This window comes from Salpingoeca rosetta (genome assembly GCF_000188695.1).
Source record: "Salpingoeca rosetta unplaced genomic scaffold supercont1.8, whole genome shotgun sequence".
Lineage (NCBI taxonomy): Eukaryota > Choanoflagellata > Craspedida > Salpingoecidae > Salpingoeca > Salpingoeca rosetta.
The window spans coordinates 1,727,046-1,745,006 of record NW_004754926.1 but is presented as its reverse complement, the minus strand read 5'-3'; the positions used below and the strand labels follow the sequence as shown (position 1 = coordinate 1,745,006).

General features: G+C 56.7%; 4 protein-coding genes across 4 annotated transcripts in view; 2 read left to right on the top strand and 2 right to left on the bottom strand.

Moving 5' to 3' along the window:
* Positions 1–330: 330 nt before the first annotated feature.
* PTSG_03843 (Dnaja4 protein) lies at positions 331–4,121 on the bottom strand. Its single transcript, XM_004995520.1, has 9 exons — positions 4,102–4,121; positions 3,598–3,809; positions 3,202–3,298; positions 2,846–2,936; positions 2,468–2,548; positions 2,146–2,279; positions 1,447–1,864; positions 1,102–1,253; positions 331–950 (listed from the first exon to the last, which is right to left on the bottom strand). Exons 2-9 carry the CDS (start codon positions 3,724–3,726, stop codon positions 859–861), a joined length of 1,194 nt encoding a protein of 397 aa, XP_004995577.1. The 5' UTR covers positions 3,727–3,809; positions 4,102–4,121; the 3' UTR covers positions 331–858.
* A 310-nt stretch (positions 4,122–4,431) lies between these two features.
* On the top strand, positions 4,432–7,116 carry PTSG_03842 (uncharacterized protein; the record flags this gene model as incomplete). Its single annotated transcript, XM_004995519.1, has 9 exons — positions 4,432–4,556; positions 4,857–4,977; positions 5,249–5,317; positions 5,561–5,662; positions 5,851–5,889; positions 6,062–6,133; positions 6,293–6,406; positions 6,539–6,586; positions 6,733–7,116. The coding sequence occupies 9 exons, from the start codon at positions 4,432–4,434 to the stop codon at positions 7,114–7,116; spliced, it is 1,074 nt and encodes a 357-aa protein (XP_004995576.1).
* A 123-nt stretch (positions 7,117–7,239) lies between these two features.
* PTSG_03841 (Na+/H+ antiporter) lies at positions 7,240–16,613 on the bottom strand. The gene is made up of 16 exons (XM_004995518.1): positions 16,234–16,613; positions 15,801–15,989; positions 15,211–15,434; positions 14,185–14,948; positions 13,512–13,901; positions 12,979–13,169; positions 12,666–12,695; positions 11,358–12,443; positions 10,437–11,061; positions 10,052–10,143; positions 9,532–9,899; positions 9,318–9,376; positions 9,134–9,220; positions 8,864–8,963; positions 8,606–8,717; positions 7,240–8,344 (listed from the first exon to the last, which is right to left on the bottom strand). Exons 3-16 carry the CDS (start codon positions 15,399–15,401, stop codon positions 7,862–7,864), a joined length of 4,578 nt encoding a protein of 1,525 aa, XP_004995575.1. The 5' UTR covers positions 15,402–15,434; positions 15,801–15,989; positions 16,234–16,613; the 3' UTR covers positions 7,240–7,861.
* A 155-nt stretch (positions 16,614–16,768) lies between these two features.
* The window catches only part of PTSG_03840 (uncharacterized protein), an 8,631-nt gene continuing 7,438 nt past the window's right edge, over positions 16,769–17,961 (top strand). The window contains exons 1-3 of the mRNA XM_004995517.1: positions 16,769–16,828; positions 17,106–17,535; positions 17,768–17,862. Of these exons, the coding sequence (XP_004995574.1) occupies positions 16,821–16,828; positions 17,106–17,535; positions 17,768–17,862 (533 nt within the window). The 5' untranslated portion in view covers positions 16,769–16,820. The remainder of the gene's footprint in view (positions 16,829–17,105; positions 17,536–17,767; positions 17,863–17,961) is intronic.

The window sequence follows — 17,961 nt, the reverse complement described above, 5'->3', positions numbered from 1 at the left end:
AAACCTGCTTTGTACTACATATGTTGATCGTCACATCACATCACAACATCAAGCAGCTGTCACAAGGTCACACAGCATACCAACTTCACCTCAAGCATGGTGCACGTGTGTGGGCTGCGCTCCACTACAGCTACACACCAAAGGGCAGCGCGCACCACCACCACCACCACCACCACACGCACACACAGCGCAGACACACGATACCACAGACAGCGCTTGAACGCAGTGCTAGTGATTAAGTCACCCTGGCTAGTGTTATCCGCTCTGCTCAAAAGACGGCCGCGTTTCGGGTCGCACGCACACGCTCCAAGGTGTTGTTATGTTACTACGTCTCGTGGATATGTGTATGAGAGAGGTGGCAACTGTCTAGTAAGGAGGGGGAAGGAAACAGCGGGTCGAGGGAGAGGGCGAAAGGGACGCGACGGGAGGGGGGAACGGTAGCCGAAGCAAACAACAAAGAAACACATTGACAAGACACAACAACAACGAAGAGGCATGCTTGCTTTGGTTGGATGGGCGAGGCCTGCCGTGCAAGTGTGTGCAGTGGCTCGATTGACCAAAACAAGCAGCCAACTCGACGGAATAGAGAAAGGGAGACATTACACGTTGAATGGTTCACGCAACGAGAAGCAAAAACAGCTCTGACCAGCAACGGGCTTTACGAAACACTGAAACAGAGCACACAACCTTATCAGTGGTGGTAGCAGCAGCAGCAGCAGCAAACACCTCTGCTTGGGTGGTTGCTGCACTGGATCGGATGGTTGATTGCATGTGTGTGTGTGCATGTGTGCTGTATCTTGGGGATACTTGACAAAAGAGGGGCTGCGAAGTGGAGGTGGGAGTGCTTGTTGGGAGTGCTTATTGGCTTGCACACTGGACGCCTGGGCCGGCGTGGTGGCCCTCGTCGTCATCCTCGTCGTACGCTTGCCTCTCGCCAGGGCCAGCCTCGCCTGCACAACACAACACAGCACAGCACAGCACAGCGCACGCAGCAGGCCATTGCGTGAGTAAGCAAGCGGAACAAGAGAAGCGGCACAAGAAAAGAGTGAGACGAGAAAGAGGAAGAGGAGCAAGCAACAAGAGCAGCAAGAGCGGCCATACCGATTCTGCGGTTTGGGTCGGGCTCCTGGAGGACGACCTCCTCTGCGTCGGAAGGAATGTCCACCTTCTCGCGCGGCGGCAGCAGCGCCTCGAGCTTCTTCAGGTGCTCCGGCGTGCGCAGCTCCTCAGGCATGGTGAAGTCAACGTCAAAGCTGTAACAGTCGGCGGGGGTGGCGGTGACAAGGGTGGAGAGGGAACGGTAAGTGAAGCACTGTATCAAAACACACACACACACACACACAACACACAGTTGCACACAACACAGTTGCACACACACACACACACACACACACACACACACACACACACAAAGATATACACACAACACAGTTGCGCACAACTTACACGACAAAGAGGTCGCCCTTGTCGAAGATGCGGCGGTGCTCGGGGAAGCCCTCCTCCTTGATGACCTTGACGCTGTCTGGGGCAATCACCTCGCCCGGCGGGCACTTGACGTGCAGCATGCGGCCGTCAAGATGCTTGAGCGTGAGGTCCAGCCCGCACAGAGCCTCCGTCAGGCCAATCTTCTTCTTCATGATGAGGTCACGGCCACGACGCTCAAAGACAGGGTGATCCTTTGCGCGGAGGACAAGCACGACGTCACCGGGCTCAATGCCAGGCTCCTGGTCGCCCTCCCCGCGGAAGGTGATCTTCTGGCCATCGCGCATGCCCTTGTCAATGTGCACCTCCAGGATCTTGCGGTCCTGCATGACCTTCTTGCCAGAGCACGTCTTGCACAGGTCCTTGGGATCCCACATCTCACCTGCACACAGAGAGGGATGGAGAACCAAGCACAACGGGAAGGAGCGCAAGGTGAACGGCGGGAAGAGAGAGAGAGAGAGAGAGAGAGAGAGAGAGAGAGAGAGAGAGAGAGAGAGAGAGAGAGTGTGTGTGTGTGTGTGTGTGTGTGTGTGTGTGTGTCAGGCGCAACGGCAAGGATGCACACAACAACAACACCACACAGCACGGACATCCCTTTCCTCACCCACCCATCCTCCCTCTCAAAACATATGCTCACAAATATTCCCCTCCCAAACCACGCACCTGTGCCGTTGCATTTGTCGCACGCGCGGCGGACCTGCTGCACCATGCCGATACCAAGCTGCCGCAGCTCAACGCGGATGCCGTGGCCGTCGCACGACGTGCACGTCTTGCCCTTGCCGTGCTTGCCGCCCTCGCTGTTGTGCAAGAGATGATGCATACATTTCAGCCCGCAGGTGTGAGCCATAACACAACGACACATGGTGTGTGCGCGCAAGCGGTGAGAAGGAGGAGGAGGAACAACCGCAAGCGGAGCAAAAGGGAGAAAGGGACAACAGGGAGGCGCAGCACCCAGTCGTGCTGCGAGGGAGGTGCCGTGACATACCCGTTGCAGTCGGAGCAGAGCACACGCTTGCGCAGCGCAATCTTGCGGGTGGTGCCATTGTACATGTCCTCGAGGCTCACACTGTGACGGGTAGTGGCATTGAGGCAGGAAGGAACCGAGAAAGGAAGGAACGAAGGAAGAAGGAAGGAGGCGGAAGGAGGGAGGAAGGAAGAACATACACGCGGGGGGGGGGGTGTGAGTGAGCGCGAGCGTGTGCACGAGTGGCAAGCGTTCCCAAATTGCCGCGAAAAGGTCGTTGGCGTACTCGTGCGAGCGCACCGATACGCGCATCCACTGATGCATGCACAAGCTCGTTCCAAGGGGGCAAAAGCAAGCATCACAAACACAAGCTCAATGCAGGCTCAACACGCGACGCACGGGAATGGTTGGACGGTGTCCTCGCCCTTCTTTGGGCCCGTGTCGCGGCGCATGCCAAAGAGGTGCTCAAAGAGGCCACCAGGCCCCTCAGCTGCACGGCAAGACAGCAAGGAGAAGAACAAGGGCAATGGCGAGGCAGGCCGGGGAGGGGGAAGTTGCGTGTAAGCATGGGTAGGTCCATGGCCATCAAGCACACACACACATGTTGAGGAGCGAACGTAGCCACACACACACGCACGCACACAGACACAGACACAGACACAACCCGACAGACAGACAGACACCCACATGCACACAGACACACAGACACACAGACACACCCATAGGCACAGACAGACAGGGGCAGATAAACGTACATCGGCCCTCCTTCAGGCCGTCGAGACCATGGCGGTCGTATGTCTTGCGCTTCTCAGCATCGGACAAGACCTCATACGCCTGTGTGATCTCCTTGAACTGTACACGCCGCACGACAAAAAACACAAGCAAACGAGCCACGATTACAAAACAGAGGTATGAGAAGGGGACGAAACGGCTTGGGCGATCGCCAGGACTTTTGGACACACCATAACAACGATCATAGCACCCAGCACAATAGGTCCTTGTACCCCCATTCTCCATACTCGCGAAAGCCAAAATGAAAATAACAAGCACCCGCTTTCACTCAGTGCACACACACACACACACACACGCGCATGCATACACGCATGCATACACGCGCGCACATCCTCACACATGCAGGAAGAAAAGCGCACCTTCTCGCCAGCATCAGGGTTCCTGTCAGGATGGTACTTCATGGCCTTCTTCCTGTAGGCCTTCTTCAGCTCTGCGTCCGACGCATCCGTCGAGACGCCGAGGAGGTCGTAGAGTTCAGTGTGCGGCATGGCGGTATTCTGGTGATGAAAGCAAGTCGTGCACGGTCCTGGGCTTTGGGTTGTCGATTGATCAAAGCGGGGTGGTTGACGTGCTGCCACCCGCCAAAACGAGCAAACGCAAACCCCCACGTGTTGTGTGGTACATATGTGTGTGTGAGGTCATGTAATGATGATGATGATGATGATGATGATGATGAGTGCGTGGGTGAGACACACAAGAAGCATCGACCCACACAACACATATAGAGCAAGCAAAGCACAAAGCACAGGACGCGCTCGACAACACAACACACCCCCCGACCGAGCAAGCCGCAAGCGGCAAGCGCAAGGCAGGTAGGAACGTGGGCGGAGCAGGTTGTCCACACGACACAACAACTCACTCACATGTGGTTCGCAAATGGTGGAGCGGAAAAAATAAAAAAAATTATCGACTGCATGCACGCGACAGCATGGAAGGCCGGCTTGCAATTGAAGGCGACACGCGACACACAAAGATACAATTGCCGTTACACGAAACACAACAAGGACAACAAACAACGATGACAAGCTTTGGGTGGGTTGTTGTTGGTGCTGGTGGTGCTGGTGGATCGTTGTCGTTGGTGGTGGTTGCTGTCGCCTGGCTCGTGTGCTTGCTCACACCACCCACACCATCCACCCAACTCACTTTGCTCACTCACTGACATTGGTGGGGAAATCTGATCCACGACGAAAACAATGCTTGTCAGAGATTCGCTGAGCCGGCTGGTGAGCCGCAAGAGCCAGCTCGTGGACCACCACTTCTTGTCGTTGGCTGCGCTCATGGATGACATCACCCGCACAGAGGCAAAGCTCGCAGACAGGTGCCGTGCATGTATTCCTGTGCTAGCCTGCCTGGTGCTCATGCTGGTCGTGATTATGATGGTGGTGGTGGTGATGATACTGCTGCTATCGTTGCGTGCACTGTGTGTGTGTGCGTGTGTGTGTGTGTGTGTGCGTGTGTGTGCTTGCGTTTTCGTGTGCAGGTGTCACTCGCTCGTGGTGCATTCCATCACCCACACGCACGCACGCACACAAACGCACGCACAAATGTGTGCATTTGGGAGTACTTTTCTTCACATCATACCACACCCACGCACTCGTTTGTGTCGTTACTGCTGTAGGTACACGGCATTTGCAGAGGCGCTGCAAGCGTACAGCGAGGAGGAAAGCCCAGGCATACGCAAGTCCCTCTCCAAGTATGGCGCCATGCTGGAAAAGGCACAGGACCAACGCAGAAAACTGGTGCGATAGTGTGGGTGCATTTGCAAGCAACTGTGATTGATGTGTGTGCGCGTCTGTGTGTTGTTGTGTGTGTGTGTGTGTGTGTGTGTGTGTGTGTGTGTGTGTCTGTCTGTCTGTCTGTCTGTCTCTCCCTCCCTCCCTCCCTCCCTCCCTCCCCCCCTCTCTCTTTCCCCCCCTCTCTGTGCGTGTGTACGTGTACTGATGCAGAGGTTGCTGACAGTTCCTTTGTTGTGACTTGACTGTCCCTTTTGTATTGTGTGCTTGCTGCCAGGCAAATCGGTGCAGCTCAAAAGTGGCCGAGGCCCTCCGCGAGTTTGCCACCAAGACGAAAGACATCCGCGTGAGCTCGTTTGCCCCACACTGCGCGAAACAGCCTGTCTTTGCATGCACTGTGAATCATGGCTGCTGCCCACTACCAGATGCACAATCGGGACAACATGCACACATGCACACATGCACGAACATGGGTGCAGTGGTGTATTTTACACATGCACATCTGTAATCACACCAGCGACCACAAGTCACATTCCTTGCTGCGCTCACCCACGTCATGCCACGTGCCTGCATGCACATGCGTGCACAGGATGAGCTGCAGACGAGGGACAAGTTGAAGAACAAGAAGGAGCTGAAGAAGAAGGCACTCGACAAGCTTCGGTCAAAGGAATCCAGCGCAACCAAGGCATTGGTGAGTTGGCCGACCCACATGTCTGTGGTGATGGCTGGCTGTTGAGCCCACGCGCTGGTGTCGTGGGACGTGTACACACTGTTGCGAGTGCACAACACGACCACGGTTGGGGTTACTTGCGCTCACGTGGTTCCAAACTGCCTTGCATGGATTTTTGGATGTGTTTGCTCTCTCTCTCTTTCTCATAGAATGACGCAAAGCTGGACCACGCCTCTGCAAAAGCAGCGGTAAGCCAAATGAACAGATATTGGAACGTGGTGCAGGAGTAGCATAATAAATGTACCTTGCTGCGACTCATGCGTCAACTAGCACCTTCACACACACACACACACTCACGCACAACGAATGCGGTGCAATGGACGGCTTGCACTGCCCTTCTTGCTTGTTGCACATATACAGGTGTTGGAGAGCGACAAAGGGCTTGCGCGCAGCATTGTCGAGTTTGAGGGCAGAAAGCTCGACTGCTTGCGGGTATGAGTTTATGCACACATATGCACACAGAGGTAGAGGGAGAGGCAGAGGCAGAGAAGAGATTGCATGCGTGTCATCATCACCACTGCACGGCTGCACGCGCCTTGCCCATCTCACCACCACCACTGCTCCATGTCAATGATGTTAATGCTGGTGTAGGATCTGATGCATGATTTTCTTGAGGCGCAATTGATTCTGTGCTGTCGCACACTGGAACGCCTCTCCTCTGGCCAGCGCTACATCGACTACATCAACCCAGACGAAGACCTCAAGGTCGCGTGTGGGTGTGTGTGCTTGCTTTTGTGCATGTGTGGAAAAGAGGACCAATGGTGGTGTATCCACGTGAATTTGTCAATCACACTTGTCACTGTCGTTTCATTGTCTTGCGTGCGTTTGCACGAGCAGGAGGTGACCACCATGGAGAAATCAATCAACGACACTGGGAGGCGTAAGGTGAGCATTGCGCGGGCGTGCACCTGATGATGCTGTCATCCACACGGCATTTGTCCAACCCCACTCATCCTCTGTGCCCCTTTGCGCGTGCGCGTGTGCGCTTGCATATGTACGTGCGGTGGGAACCCGTTTAAAATCATTTCCAGAACAAGGACGGGCGCAGAGGAAAGCGTGGCGGGCGGCGCACACGCGGCAGCAGCGGTGACGACAACGACCACAGCCACGACGACGCAAGCGATGTCAGCGATGGTGGTAAAGACAGACGACGGCGTGGACATAAGGGCAGGCACCGTGGTGGCGGTGGTGGCGACTCGCATTACGATTCACGCGACGACGACGACGATGAGGATGAGGATGAGGAGGACGTGGACAACGCGAGCACGATTGGGCGGCGCAGTCCTCCGAAGAAAGGACGCAACAAAGGGAGGAACAACAGCGAGTCGAGCGACGTGTCTGAGCTGTCGATGGAAGAGGATGGCCGGTCCTCCCCGCGCATCCGGCGCAGGCGCACTATCAAGGGGTTCACATAGGACACACACGCGCGCGTGTGTGTCTGGCAGTGTGTTGTTGTGATTGTACTGATTGATGTGTGAGTGCCATTGGACGAGGGAGAGAGAGAGAGAGAGAGAGAGAGAGTGTGTGTGTGTGTGTGTGCGTGCTTGAGCCAATCTGCTTCGTGTATCGAGTTACATCACATGAGGTATGGCTGTTGACCCAGTTTCAGCTTCCTTTGCTGCCTCTTGTCTTTGAAATGAACAAGCAAAACAATGGCACCCGCAGGAACAGTCATCAACGTAAAGTGTCAGCAGCAAGGCAGGCAGTAACAAGCAACGCCTCTGTGCTCATAACGACACACACACACACATGCCAGCGAGGTGTTATGCCAACACAAAGAAAGAGTCCATTCAAGTCAGCAGTCAACCAAGACGGGCAGCAGTCATCACAGGGTTGGGTGGGGGAGGGGGGAGGACGACAACAAGGCCACAGCACAACACAACAGCACCGACAAGCAAGCGACGTGGGCGTGGGGAACAAGGCGATATGAACGAGTAACAACGGCACCCAAAAAGGTCGCATTCAGGCAACAACGTCAGCATGGTGGAACAACTGACTGAAACAAGCAGTCAGCAACACCTCGTGTCCGCGTTTCAAACACCGCAGGCAAACAAATGCACACAGATACCTACACAGATACAGAGGCAGACACAAGACACACGCATACACACACACGCACACAAGACACACACACACACACGCACGCACGAGACGAAACGGCTACACGATTGAGAAGGTGAGCGGCGCCTCTTCGCCATCGCTGTCACTGCTTGTGCGGCGCTGGCGAGCAAGTGAGCCCATCTGCAAGCCGCCACCGTCGGCACTGCTCTCAGAGGACGCAGAGCTGCGGGGTGTGCGTTGCGTGTCTGCCGTTGGTGGTCCTTGGCTGCGCAGGCGCTGGCGCACAGCAGCAGCCGCATCACGCGCGGACGTGTGCGATTGCGCTTGTGATTGCGAGCCGAGCGTGGAGGAGGAGGGCGTGGCAGCGTCAACCATGATGCGCGGGTTGTCTGCAAAGGCAGGCTGCACCTCGCCATGTGCCCTGGTGAAGTCGATTTCGCTGACAGAACCGCGCGCGCTGATGAGGCCGTCATCGCTCTCTGCAAGCGACTCGAGGCGATCGCGCACAGATGCAGCCGGTGACTCATGCACGTCTGGCGTCTCCTCCTCTTGTTGGGCCTTGATGTCCAGCACATCGGGCGTCTGGTATTGGAGGAAAGAGGAAGGGCGAGGGAGAAGAGAAAGAGAGGGGGGTGGTTTCATGTTGTGGATGAGTTAGGCAGTACAGGCAGCAGGGACTCAGGGGCTACAACACAGAAGGAGAGAGCGTCGCATGGCAGAAAAGTCTTTAGAACGCGAACACAGACACAGACACAGACAGACATACATGGACACACAGAGACACAGAGGCACACAGAGACACAGATACACAGACAAAGACACAAGCAAGTCTCAGCGTCTTACCCGCAGGGCAGTTGGGCCCATGGCGAAGATCAGACCGGGTTCGAGGCACAAATACTCGCCAGCCTGCAGGACCTTGAAGGGAACGTACTCCGTGCGCCCGAGAGACAGCTCGCTGGTGTGTTTACGCGCGTGTGTTGACGTGCGTGACGTGTGTGAACGTGTGTGAGAATTCACAAAGGCATGGGACAAGAAGAGCAACGGCAGAAACACGGTGCAAAATGCAAGCAGGGAAGTTAGTGCATACATGCATACACACACCTTGTGCGACGATCTGGCAGCATCTGCTGATGGTGGAAGTGCTCAGCGGCGAGCATGTTGGAGTAGGTGTCGGACATAGACGCGAGTTGCTCACACCCCTCTGTGTATTTGAAAGGGCATATATGCAGTGCGGCATGTGGAGCAGGGCCGTGAAGCAGCATGAATCCAGGGAAGAAAAATTCAAGGTAGCGAGCGACAGACGATACAAGTACAAACAACCACACACACACACACACACACACACGCAAAACAGCAACATGTTTCGCGCACCAGTCACTTGTGGGATGGCAAGCTTGTCCGAGTCAAAGGTGGAGCCACCTTGGTTCTTGCCAACAAGCATTTGCGGCAGGCCAGTCCCTGAACCAAAGGCAGATACGATGTGTGTGAGAATCCTGAAGCAAAACGAGAACCACACACATACACATACACACACACACACACGAAAGTGGCTCACGTCGTTCCGTCGTGGCGCCGCCACTCAGGCTCACACCGGCGTTGAACTTGGGCCGAGACCTGTCAAGGGATAAGAACAAATGTGAGATTTGATGGATCGTGACAACAATTCGCACACTGCCCAACAAACATCCAAACACACATCCAAACACACACACACACACACACACACACACACACACACACACACGGCACAGGCATGGCGCTGATTGTACGTTGGGGTGCGGTGCGGCTTCGTTGGCTGCTGTTTCTTCTTTGGCTGCGGCAGCGGTTGGGACACCTGGCGATGGAAGACGCTGGATGTGCTGCGGTGGAACGTCGGGCTGCCATCCTCAGACTCCTTGATGCGCCGGTACTTGCCAGAGACGACCAGCCCGGCCACGCCCAACGCAACACGCTCGTGTTTCTTCATCTCCTCCATGCTGCCCGCGTGTGCAAACGGCCACAGGTCCTCCTGCACGCTGAACGGCGCGTCGGCGATGTTGCGCGCGTGGGGCAGAACGCGTCCGGCTGCGCGGAAAAGATGCGGGCGCTGCAGATAACACAGCTGGAACGCACACAGGCGGTACGCGTTGCGCTTGAACTGCAAAGGGCGAGACAGGGTTGCGTGGGGGTGAGGAAAGAATCAAGCAGGTTGTGGTGTAAGTCGTGTTGCGTGAGCACTTGCTCATTTGAACGAAGAAGCCAAAACAGGCAAGTAGCACAACACCGCCAAGACAAGGCATGGCAGCTTACGAGAGGCACGGACTCGAAGAGCTCATGGACGGCCTTGACGGGGAAAAAGGCGGCCTGCAGCTTGTGGCTCATTGTGCGAATGGTCACCAGCCCTGCGTAAAGGTCGAGGTTGTGTGTGTGTGTGTGTGTACGTGCGGAAGTCAGGCGACACATCAAGCAGACAGTACGTGCACAAGTGAAAGCACAAGCCAGCCAAGCAATGTGCCAAATGGCCAAGTGGCATTCATAGCCGGCGCGTGTAATTCAACTAATTCTCCTCAGCAGCAACAACAGCAGCAGCAGCAGCAGCAGCAGCAGCAGCACCACCACCACCACAACAACAACAACAACAACAACAACAACAACAACAACAACAACAACAACAACAACAACAACACACACACACCTGTGTGCTGTGCGACGGTTTCGATGACGCCCAAGGTGCGCCCCGCCATGAGCACGTCTGTGTGTGACTTCTGCTTTTGTTGTTGCTGTTGCTGCGGCTGGCCGTTTGGCGTGTTGAGGTGGGTGTTGGCAACATGCGACTCTCGCTGCACGGAATTACGACGGGGGCGGTTCTCAAAGCACGCGTACCCGCGCAAAATGACGTAGATGCCCTTGCACTTGCCATTCTTCCTCACCAGCGGCTCGTTGAACTCTGAGGTGACAATCTGCATCTTCCGGAACACCTCCTCCACGTCATCGGAGCTCAGGTCCTCCATCAGGCGGCTCCAGCGGAGGATGCCTTCCTCATCGGGAAAGTGGAACGATGCCGTGTTGAGCACAAGCTTGGCGCGCACCTTGCGGATGTGTCCAATGAGGTGGTCGTGCTCGAGGGCAGTGAAGATGCCGTGTCGGAACTTGGAGCCAATCACCTCCTCCTGGTGGCGCAGCAGCAGCGATGTGGCCTGGCGCGTGCGAACAATGGACACCACCTCGTGTGGGAATTCGCGGGAAACCATGCGGGAGAGCTCCATGTTGGCAAAGCACTCCTCGAGCAGGCGTCGCCGGTTCTCCTCGCTGTGCGTCACCTGTAATAGCAACGGCATTGATGGATGGACAGTGGACAAAAAACAAAAAAACAAAAACGTGGCATCAGCGTGTGTAAGGTAACATGGTCATCGGACGGTGTTTGCGGTTGCGGTGGCGGTTGCGTGTGTGGATGGTGAGCACAACGCATGAAAAGATGCTTGCAAGTGTACAAGCAGGCTCGCACAAGTGTGCGTGTCCTTTCAACAGCATCAAGCAGCAGGCAGCCAGGCCATTGGCATCACAAAGGCGTGCGGTGCAAGTGAGGATGTGCAGCAGCCACAGGCAAAGCTCTCACCTCTGACAGCAGGCCGCTGAGGTCGCCCAAGACCTTGCGATGCGCTGCCGTGAAGGCGTCAGCAACGTTGACACACGCGGCCGCGTGGTGGATCTCGTACCAGCGAAGCAGACGGCGACGCAGGTAGTCAAGCACCCACCACCGCTGCCGGCGCAGAACACGCACGGGCCAGGGCGTGTGCACAAACCGCTGCAGGTCGGCGTTCCAGTCGTTGAGTTTGCGCGTGGAATCGTGCTCGACTGCATGCTCCTCCGTCTCAGAGGCGTTGACAAGCAGCAGGACGCTGTCGCGGTCGAGAAAGCCGGAGTCAAACAGCTCCCAGTAGATGGCGCGGGTGCTGACGAGGAAGCGGAGGCGCGCGTTCTGCATGTCTGCGCTGTGGGAGGTGGAGGGCCGACGGCGGCGGGCGTGGCTGTGGTGGTGGCTCAGGCGCCGCTCACCGCTGCCCGTGCTGCGGCGTGGGTGCAGCTCTTCTGTTCCATGGCCGTTGGTGGAGGCCTCCTCGCCCAGTACGCAAAACTCGTGTGACACGGGGCGCTGCTCATGCCTGAGGCCCAGGCGACCGAGGCGGGTCAGCAGACTGCGGGACTTGTTGTTGCCTTCGCGACACTGCGAGGTGCTTGCATCCATGGGCTCGTGCTCGTCAAGGGTCTCCATGCTGCCGCCACCACCGCCATTGGGCGAGCGCGGGGAGACGTTCCCGCTGCGGCGGTTGACGTTGTCTCGGCTGGCGCCGTGACTTTGGCGGTGGCGGAGACGGCGCAGGTGCGACGAGGCGTAGCCAAACAGCTGCATCATGCGCCGGTTTGTTCGCTCGTGGTGCTTGCGGGCAATCTCGTCCTCTTCCTCGTCCAAGTGCTCGCGTGACTGCGCGGCGCTGATGCTTGGCGACGGCGGCGCCAGCGTTTGCGACGTCCGCATGTCCTTACCCGCGCCCTGCTGCTGCTGCTGCTGCTGCTGCTGTTGGGCAGGTGGAGGCGAGAGCACGGATCTGCTCACGTCGCCCTCGGGCAGCGACTGCGTGCCGGTGGCGGGGTCGACCATCATCTCAAAATCGTCCTCCTTCACGTCACCAACGGCGCTTGGCTGGCCAACCACAACAAACGACAGCAAAAACGGCACAACAACAATGACGCGCGCGTGTGTGAGCGGAAGGGAGCAGGCGTTTGGCACAATTGCGGGCGCGACTGAGCGCAAGCAACATGACAGCACAACAAGGAAGGAAAAACAGATACTGCAGGCCATCCCACCCACCCACATCCACCCAGACACCCACGCACGCACGCACGCACACGCACACATACACACCGGAGCTTGGATCCTGGATGGACGGCCATGCTGCAAAGGAGGAAGTGGAGGAGGAGAAGTAGGGGTTAGGTTGTGCCCCGGGGGGGGGGCTTCACGAGCAGCCAACACAGCATCGTGCATGCATATGTTCATCAGAGACATGCTACCTCCACCAAGACAGGCACCTGTGCAGTTGTAGAGCACGAGTTGCATCCCACACGCGCCTCGCACAGGCACCGACACACGAACGCACACACGCACAAGATTGCACATACACGAGCGCGCAGACATATGCACACACAGCACACACAAACGCACACATGTGTATGCACACCTTGTCTGCCTTGAAAACGACTTTGCCCAGAGAAGTTGGCGGGGCGACAAACTCGGTGGCCTCGTCCCAGTTCGCCATGGAGAAGAGCTTGTCCTTGCTCATCACCTTTGCGCGCTGCAGGGTGAGGCGGGAGATGGTCTGGCGCGCGTCTTCATACACAGCGCGCTGGGCAGCGGCCTCCTTGACCAGGCCTGGTTCGCGTGTGCACATACAAAGACGATGGGATGTCAGGTGGCAAGGCGCGAGGAGAGTGAAACCCGAGAGTTGGAGTTGTACATGAATGGAAGATATACATGAGTGGAGTTGTGCATGAATGGAAGTCAAGGTGTGCGAGTAGTTACACGCTGGCACACACACCTTTAAACACACACACACACACACACAACTCAAACACGCAAACAAACGCACACACGACTCAAACACGCAAGCAAACACACACACACCCACGACTCAAACACGCAAGCAAGCAAACACACCCACACCCACACTCACACGCAAACACACCCACACCACAACATCAAGCGATCGCGTACCGAGGCCTCGGAGAATGGGGCCAGTGGTAGATGCGTTGATGATGAGGGTGAGAAAAGCGATGCCACCTGCGTAGAACAGCGTCTTATCACGCGTGACTTGCGGCAGGCCTTCGTCTGGGTTTTCGGGCTCCTCAAGCGTGACGATGAGGGCCAGGGCAAGGGCCACAGCACCGCGCAGGCCGCCGTGCACAATGATGACTGAGTCCTTCAAGGTGAGTGGATAGCCTGTCCACTGCAGCGGCAGCGCGAACACAAGCACCATGAGGGCGCGGATGATGTAGAGGAAGATCCAAAGGACGATGACAAAGCCCCAATCACGGCCCTCGATGCGAGAGAAGTCGTTTGTCAGCACAAGCACAATGCCAACAAACAGGAAGATGAGTGTGTTGCCTGGTGAAGAGAGAAGAATGGAGACGAGGGGAGGGCAGGGCGTGCGAATGTTAGCTTGTTGACAGGGGTGCAAAATCCGCTCAAGATCAGGCAGCGTGCCATTGAATGGGTGCACACACACACGGTCGCAAAACATGCAGTGCACACACACACACACACACACTCAAAAAAAAACAACAACAATCAAAAAAAAAAAAAACCACCAAGGTGCACGCTTGCAGATTTTGTTATACGTGACACGCCATGCATGCAAGCAACACGTGGCAGCAGAGGGCCTGCTTACCCTGGAAGGTGAGGATGCGCCAGAAGGTGTGTGTACTCTGCTCGGAGCGCGGGGAGATGCGTGTGCGGCCATATGCCGCGAAGCAGGCGCCCATGGTGACGAGGGCGAGCACACCAGAGACCTCACACACGTCCTCTGCCACGAAGAAGAGGAGGTATGCCGACATGACGGTGGTGGTGACCTCAGCAAGATCGTCGTCAATGATTCTGCCAATGAAGAAGATGGTGACCACGCCCCAGAGGAGGCCGAGGGCTGGGCCGCCAATGGACAGCTGAAACGCCATCTCCACGCCCTCGGCGCCGGTGAGGTGCACCCCAGATGCAAGCTCGCTGAAGATGGCAAAGGCAACAATGGCCGTGCCGTCGTTGAGGAGTGACTCGCTCTCAATGAGCGTGGCGAGGGTGTGGGGCCCGCCAAGCTCCTTGAGCAAGGCGACGACAGCGACGGGGTCGGTTGCAGAGAGGAGGGTGCCGAGAAGAAAGCTCGAGTTCCAGTCAAACTCCGGGATGACGACATAGTGGACGATGGTGCCTGTGAGGAAGATGCTGAAGAGGAGCCCGGGCACCGCCAGGATGAGGGCGGGGATGACAACACCTTTGAAGGCGTGCCACTCCAGGGAGAAGGCGCTCTCGAAGATGAGCATGGGGAGGAAGATGATGAGAAGCAGCTCCGGGTCCAGCGTGCTGATGAGGCACGCAGAGTCGCCCAGCAAGCCGAGGCCAACCGTGGTCAGGCCCGCCCACGCCAGCCCAAGCAACAGCAGGCTGACGTGTGGTGTTGGGTCATGTTGTGTGGTGTTGTGGTGTGGCATTGTGTTGTGTGTTGTGAGGCAATCAACAGGCGGGCGGGGGGAACTGAGAACACTGAGGCGTTCAGGCGCATGTACATGCAAAGACAGGGAGGCACCGTTATCTACACGCCCACAAAAACACAGGCAGACAGACACAGGTAAACAGACAGACACAGGCAAACAGACAGACAGACAGACAGACACACACACACACACACACACACACACACACGCACCAGACGGTGTATGGGACGGGAATGCGAAAGGCCTCGATGAACTTCTTCATCAAGACGCCGAGGGTGAGACCAAAGAAGATGAAGAGGATGGTGTCCTGGGCCTGCTGGTGACCCGTGCAGAAATCGGTCCCAGAGGCCGACCCATCTCCACCCTCATGAGGGGATGCGGTGGTGGAGGAGGTGTGCTCCATGCTGCTTGCGCGCACGCGTGTGCCTTGGGTAACCTTCATGGGGTCAAGGGTATGTGTGTGAGTGTGTGTGAATGTGTGTGAATGTGTGTGCGTGTGTGAATGTGCATGTGAATGAATGCGTGTGCGTGCGTGTGTAAATGAGGGGGGTGAGCACAAACAAGCTGCTTCTTGCTCGTTAGTGGGAGCTTGCAGAACACAGCGGTGTGCTGATGGGCGACTCAATCGCGTGCAGCAACTGTGTACGTTTTCCCACAACAATCTTGCTTCTTGCTTGGTGGGTTGTCAGGAGGACACAGACCCTCGCATGCATGCATGGCACGTTGTGCTCGGCAAGGAGCAACAGCAAGTCTCAAACACGGCCTGGAGCGAAAAAGGGAGAGAAGGAGGAGAGAGACTCACGTGTGTTGGTCAGGTGGCGATCGCTGATTTGGGGCTTGAGTGGCTGGGTTGGTTGACTGCGTTGGTTGATGGGTGCGTGTTGAGGCCAAGGAGGCGAGGGGCTCCGCCGTCACGACGATGACGACGACGACGACGACGACAACGCAGACCGACGAATGATGGCTCCGAAACACCCACTGCAACCAAACCCTGGTTTGTGTTGTCGAGGTGTGTTGGTTTACGTTACACGTTAGTTTTAGTGGTGATCTGTGTGAGTGTGTGTGTGTGAGAGTGTGTGAGTGTGTGTGTTCCTGGCAAAACATGCGTCCCACTCAACAAACAAGCCAGCAAGCAAGCGATCAATGTTTTGTTGGATGTTGCAGAGCCGTCATGTCACACTGGTCACCTCCTCCTCACACATCCAGTCATGTCATGTCACATCACGCGCACACACCTCTGTGGCTCAAGTGAAGTGGTCGCAGCAGCTGAGAGGAAAAAAGCAAGCACAAGCAGCCTTTGGCAGGAAGGCAGGCGGCTTGCAGGCGGCTTTGTGTGCTCTGTGAGGAAAGCACACGCGCAAAACACCACCACAACAACACTGCTGCGTGTGGCGACTCCTGATGCTCGTCGTCGTCCTTCTTTTCCCCCACAAACAAAGCAAGCAAGCAAGCAAGCAGCGAAAAAGGAGAGGAGTGCAGCAGAGCAGAAAGCGGCTGCCGTTGCTCAACAAAACCTGAAAGCACAACGAATCAAAGCAGAAGAACCCACACAACTGCCTGGATGCTGCTCACCCCACCCATCAGCATTCTCCTCCTCCGGGTCAATCAGTGGTGGCTTCCATTGCGCTCACATCGTCATCATCGGTGCCTCGTTTTTGTCTCCGGACGCGCTGCGTTCTGTAAACTACTCTTTGTGGTGTTCACTACAGCGAATTGCTGCAACCGCCGCGCCTTGCGTTTGCCAGTCGCTTGCTTGCACCATTCTCCCCACAATCACTTCACGCACACATCACACGCGTGCGATCACCACTGCAGGAGGAAGATGACGAGGTTGAGCGTGGCTAGTTGATGGTGGCAGATTGCTTCGTGACCTGCAACTGCTGCTGCTGCTGCTGCTTGTTCACACTGTCGGTGCTTGTGCGCTGTCGCTGCGCTCGCGATTGCCTGCATCAGCGGCACACAGTAACGCACACACACACTCTCCTCACGCATCACCCATCACCCATCACCCATGTCCCATCCCGCGCTCACCACCCATCACCCACAATCTCCCCCCTTGCCCTCTCCCTCCTCCAACACCCATCACACAACACAACCCACGCAATAGCAATTACGGATCCATGGAGCCCGGACCAGCGCAGGCATCCATCAACCAAAGTCACGCGTACAGATTACGCAGCGAGACGGACGACGATGACGACGACCACATGCCGCTGCTCGCCACTGCAGCCCCTACCGCACATGTTCTTCGGCGACCAAGGGCAAACTCCTTTGACAGCCTGCGCGACCGCTTTCGTTGGCGGTCCAAGCAGGGCGGAACGGCATCGTCCTCATCAGCGGCTGCTGCTGCTGCCGCAGCCGCCTCAAAGAAGAAGGGTCTCAAGTACATTCCCCGCGTTGCTGGTGCGCCGCTTCTGCCTTCACGCCGCCGTCTGCTCAAGCGTCCACGCGTCCCATTTGGTGTCGTCGATAACCTCTCCGACCTGGAGGAGGATAACCCACACCCTCGCCGCGTCTCGGCCTATTGCTACGCACAGGTGCGTGCGTACGTGTGCGTGTATGCGTGTATGTGTGTCTGTGCGTGCGTGTGCATGTGTGTGTGTGTGTTCTTGTGTGTGTTGCCCCTTGACACGAATGTGTATGGGCGTTTCCTCGCACACGCGCGCATGGGCGAGTGCTTGTTCTTACCAACTGTGGTTGTTGGTGTTGATGCACCCAAGTCTTTGCTTATGCGGCTCGTGCACGTTTCTTGTCTCATGTTCCACCCAGGCTGTGGAGTGGAGCACCATCGAATCGGACATCACCCGCGTCGCCAAGTCACACGAAATGCTCAATGACGACACCATCAACATTTTCATGCCCACGTGGCCCGAGGACGGTGCGTGTGTGTGTGCGTGCGTGTGTGTGTGTGTGTGTGTGTGTGTGTGTGTGTGTGTGTGTGTGTGTGTGTGTGTGTGGTGTGG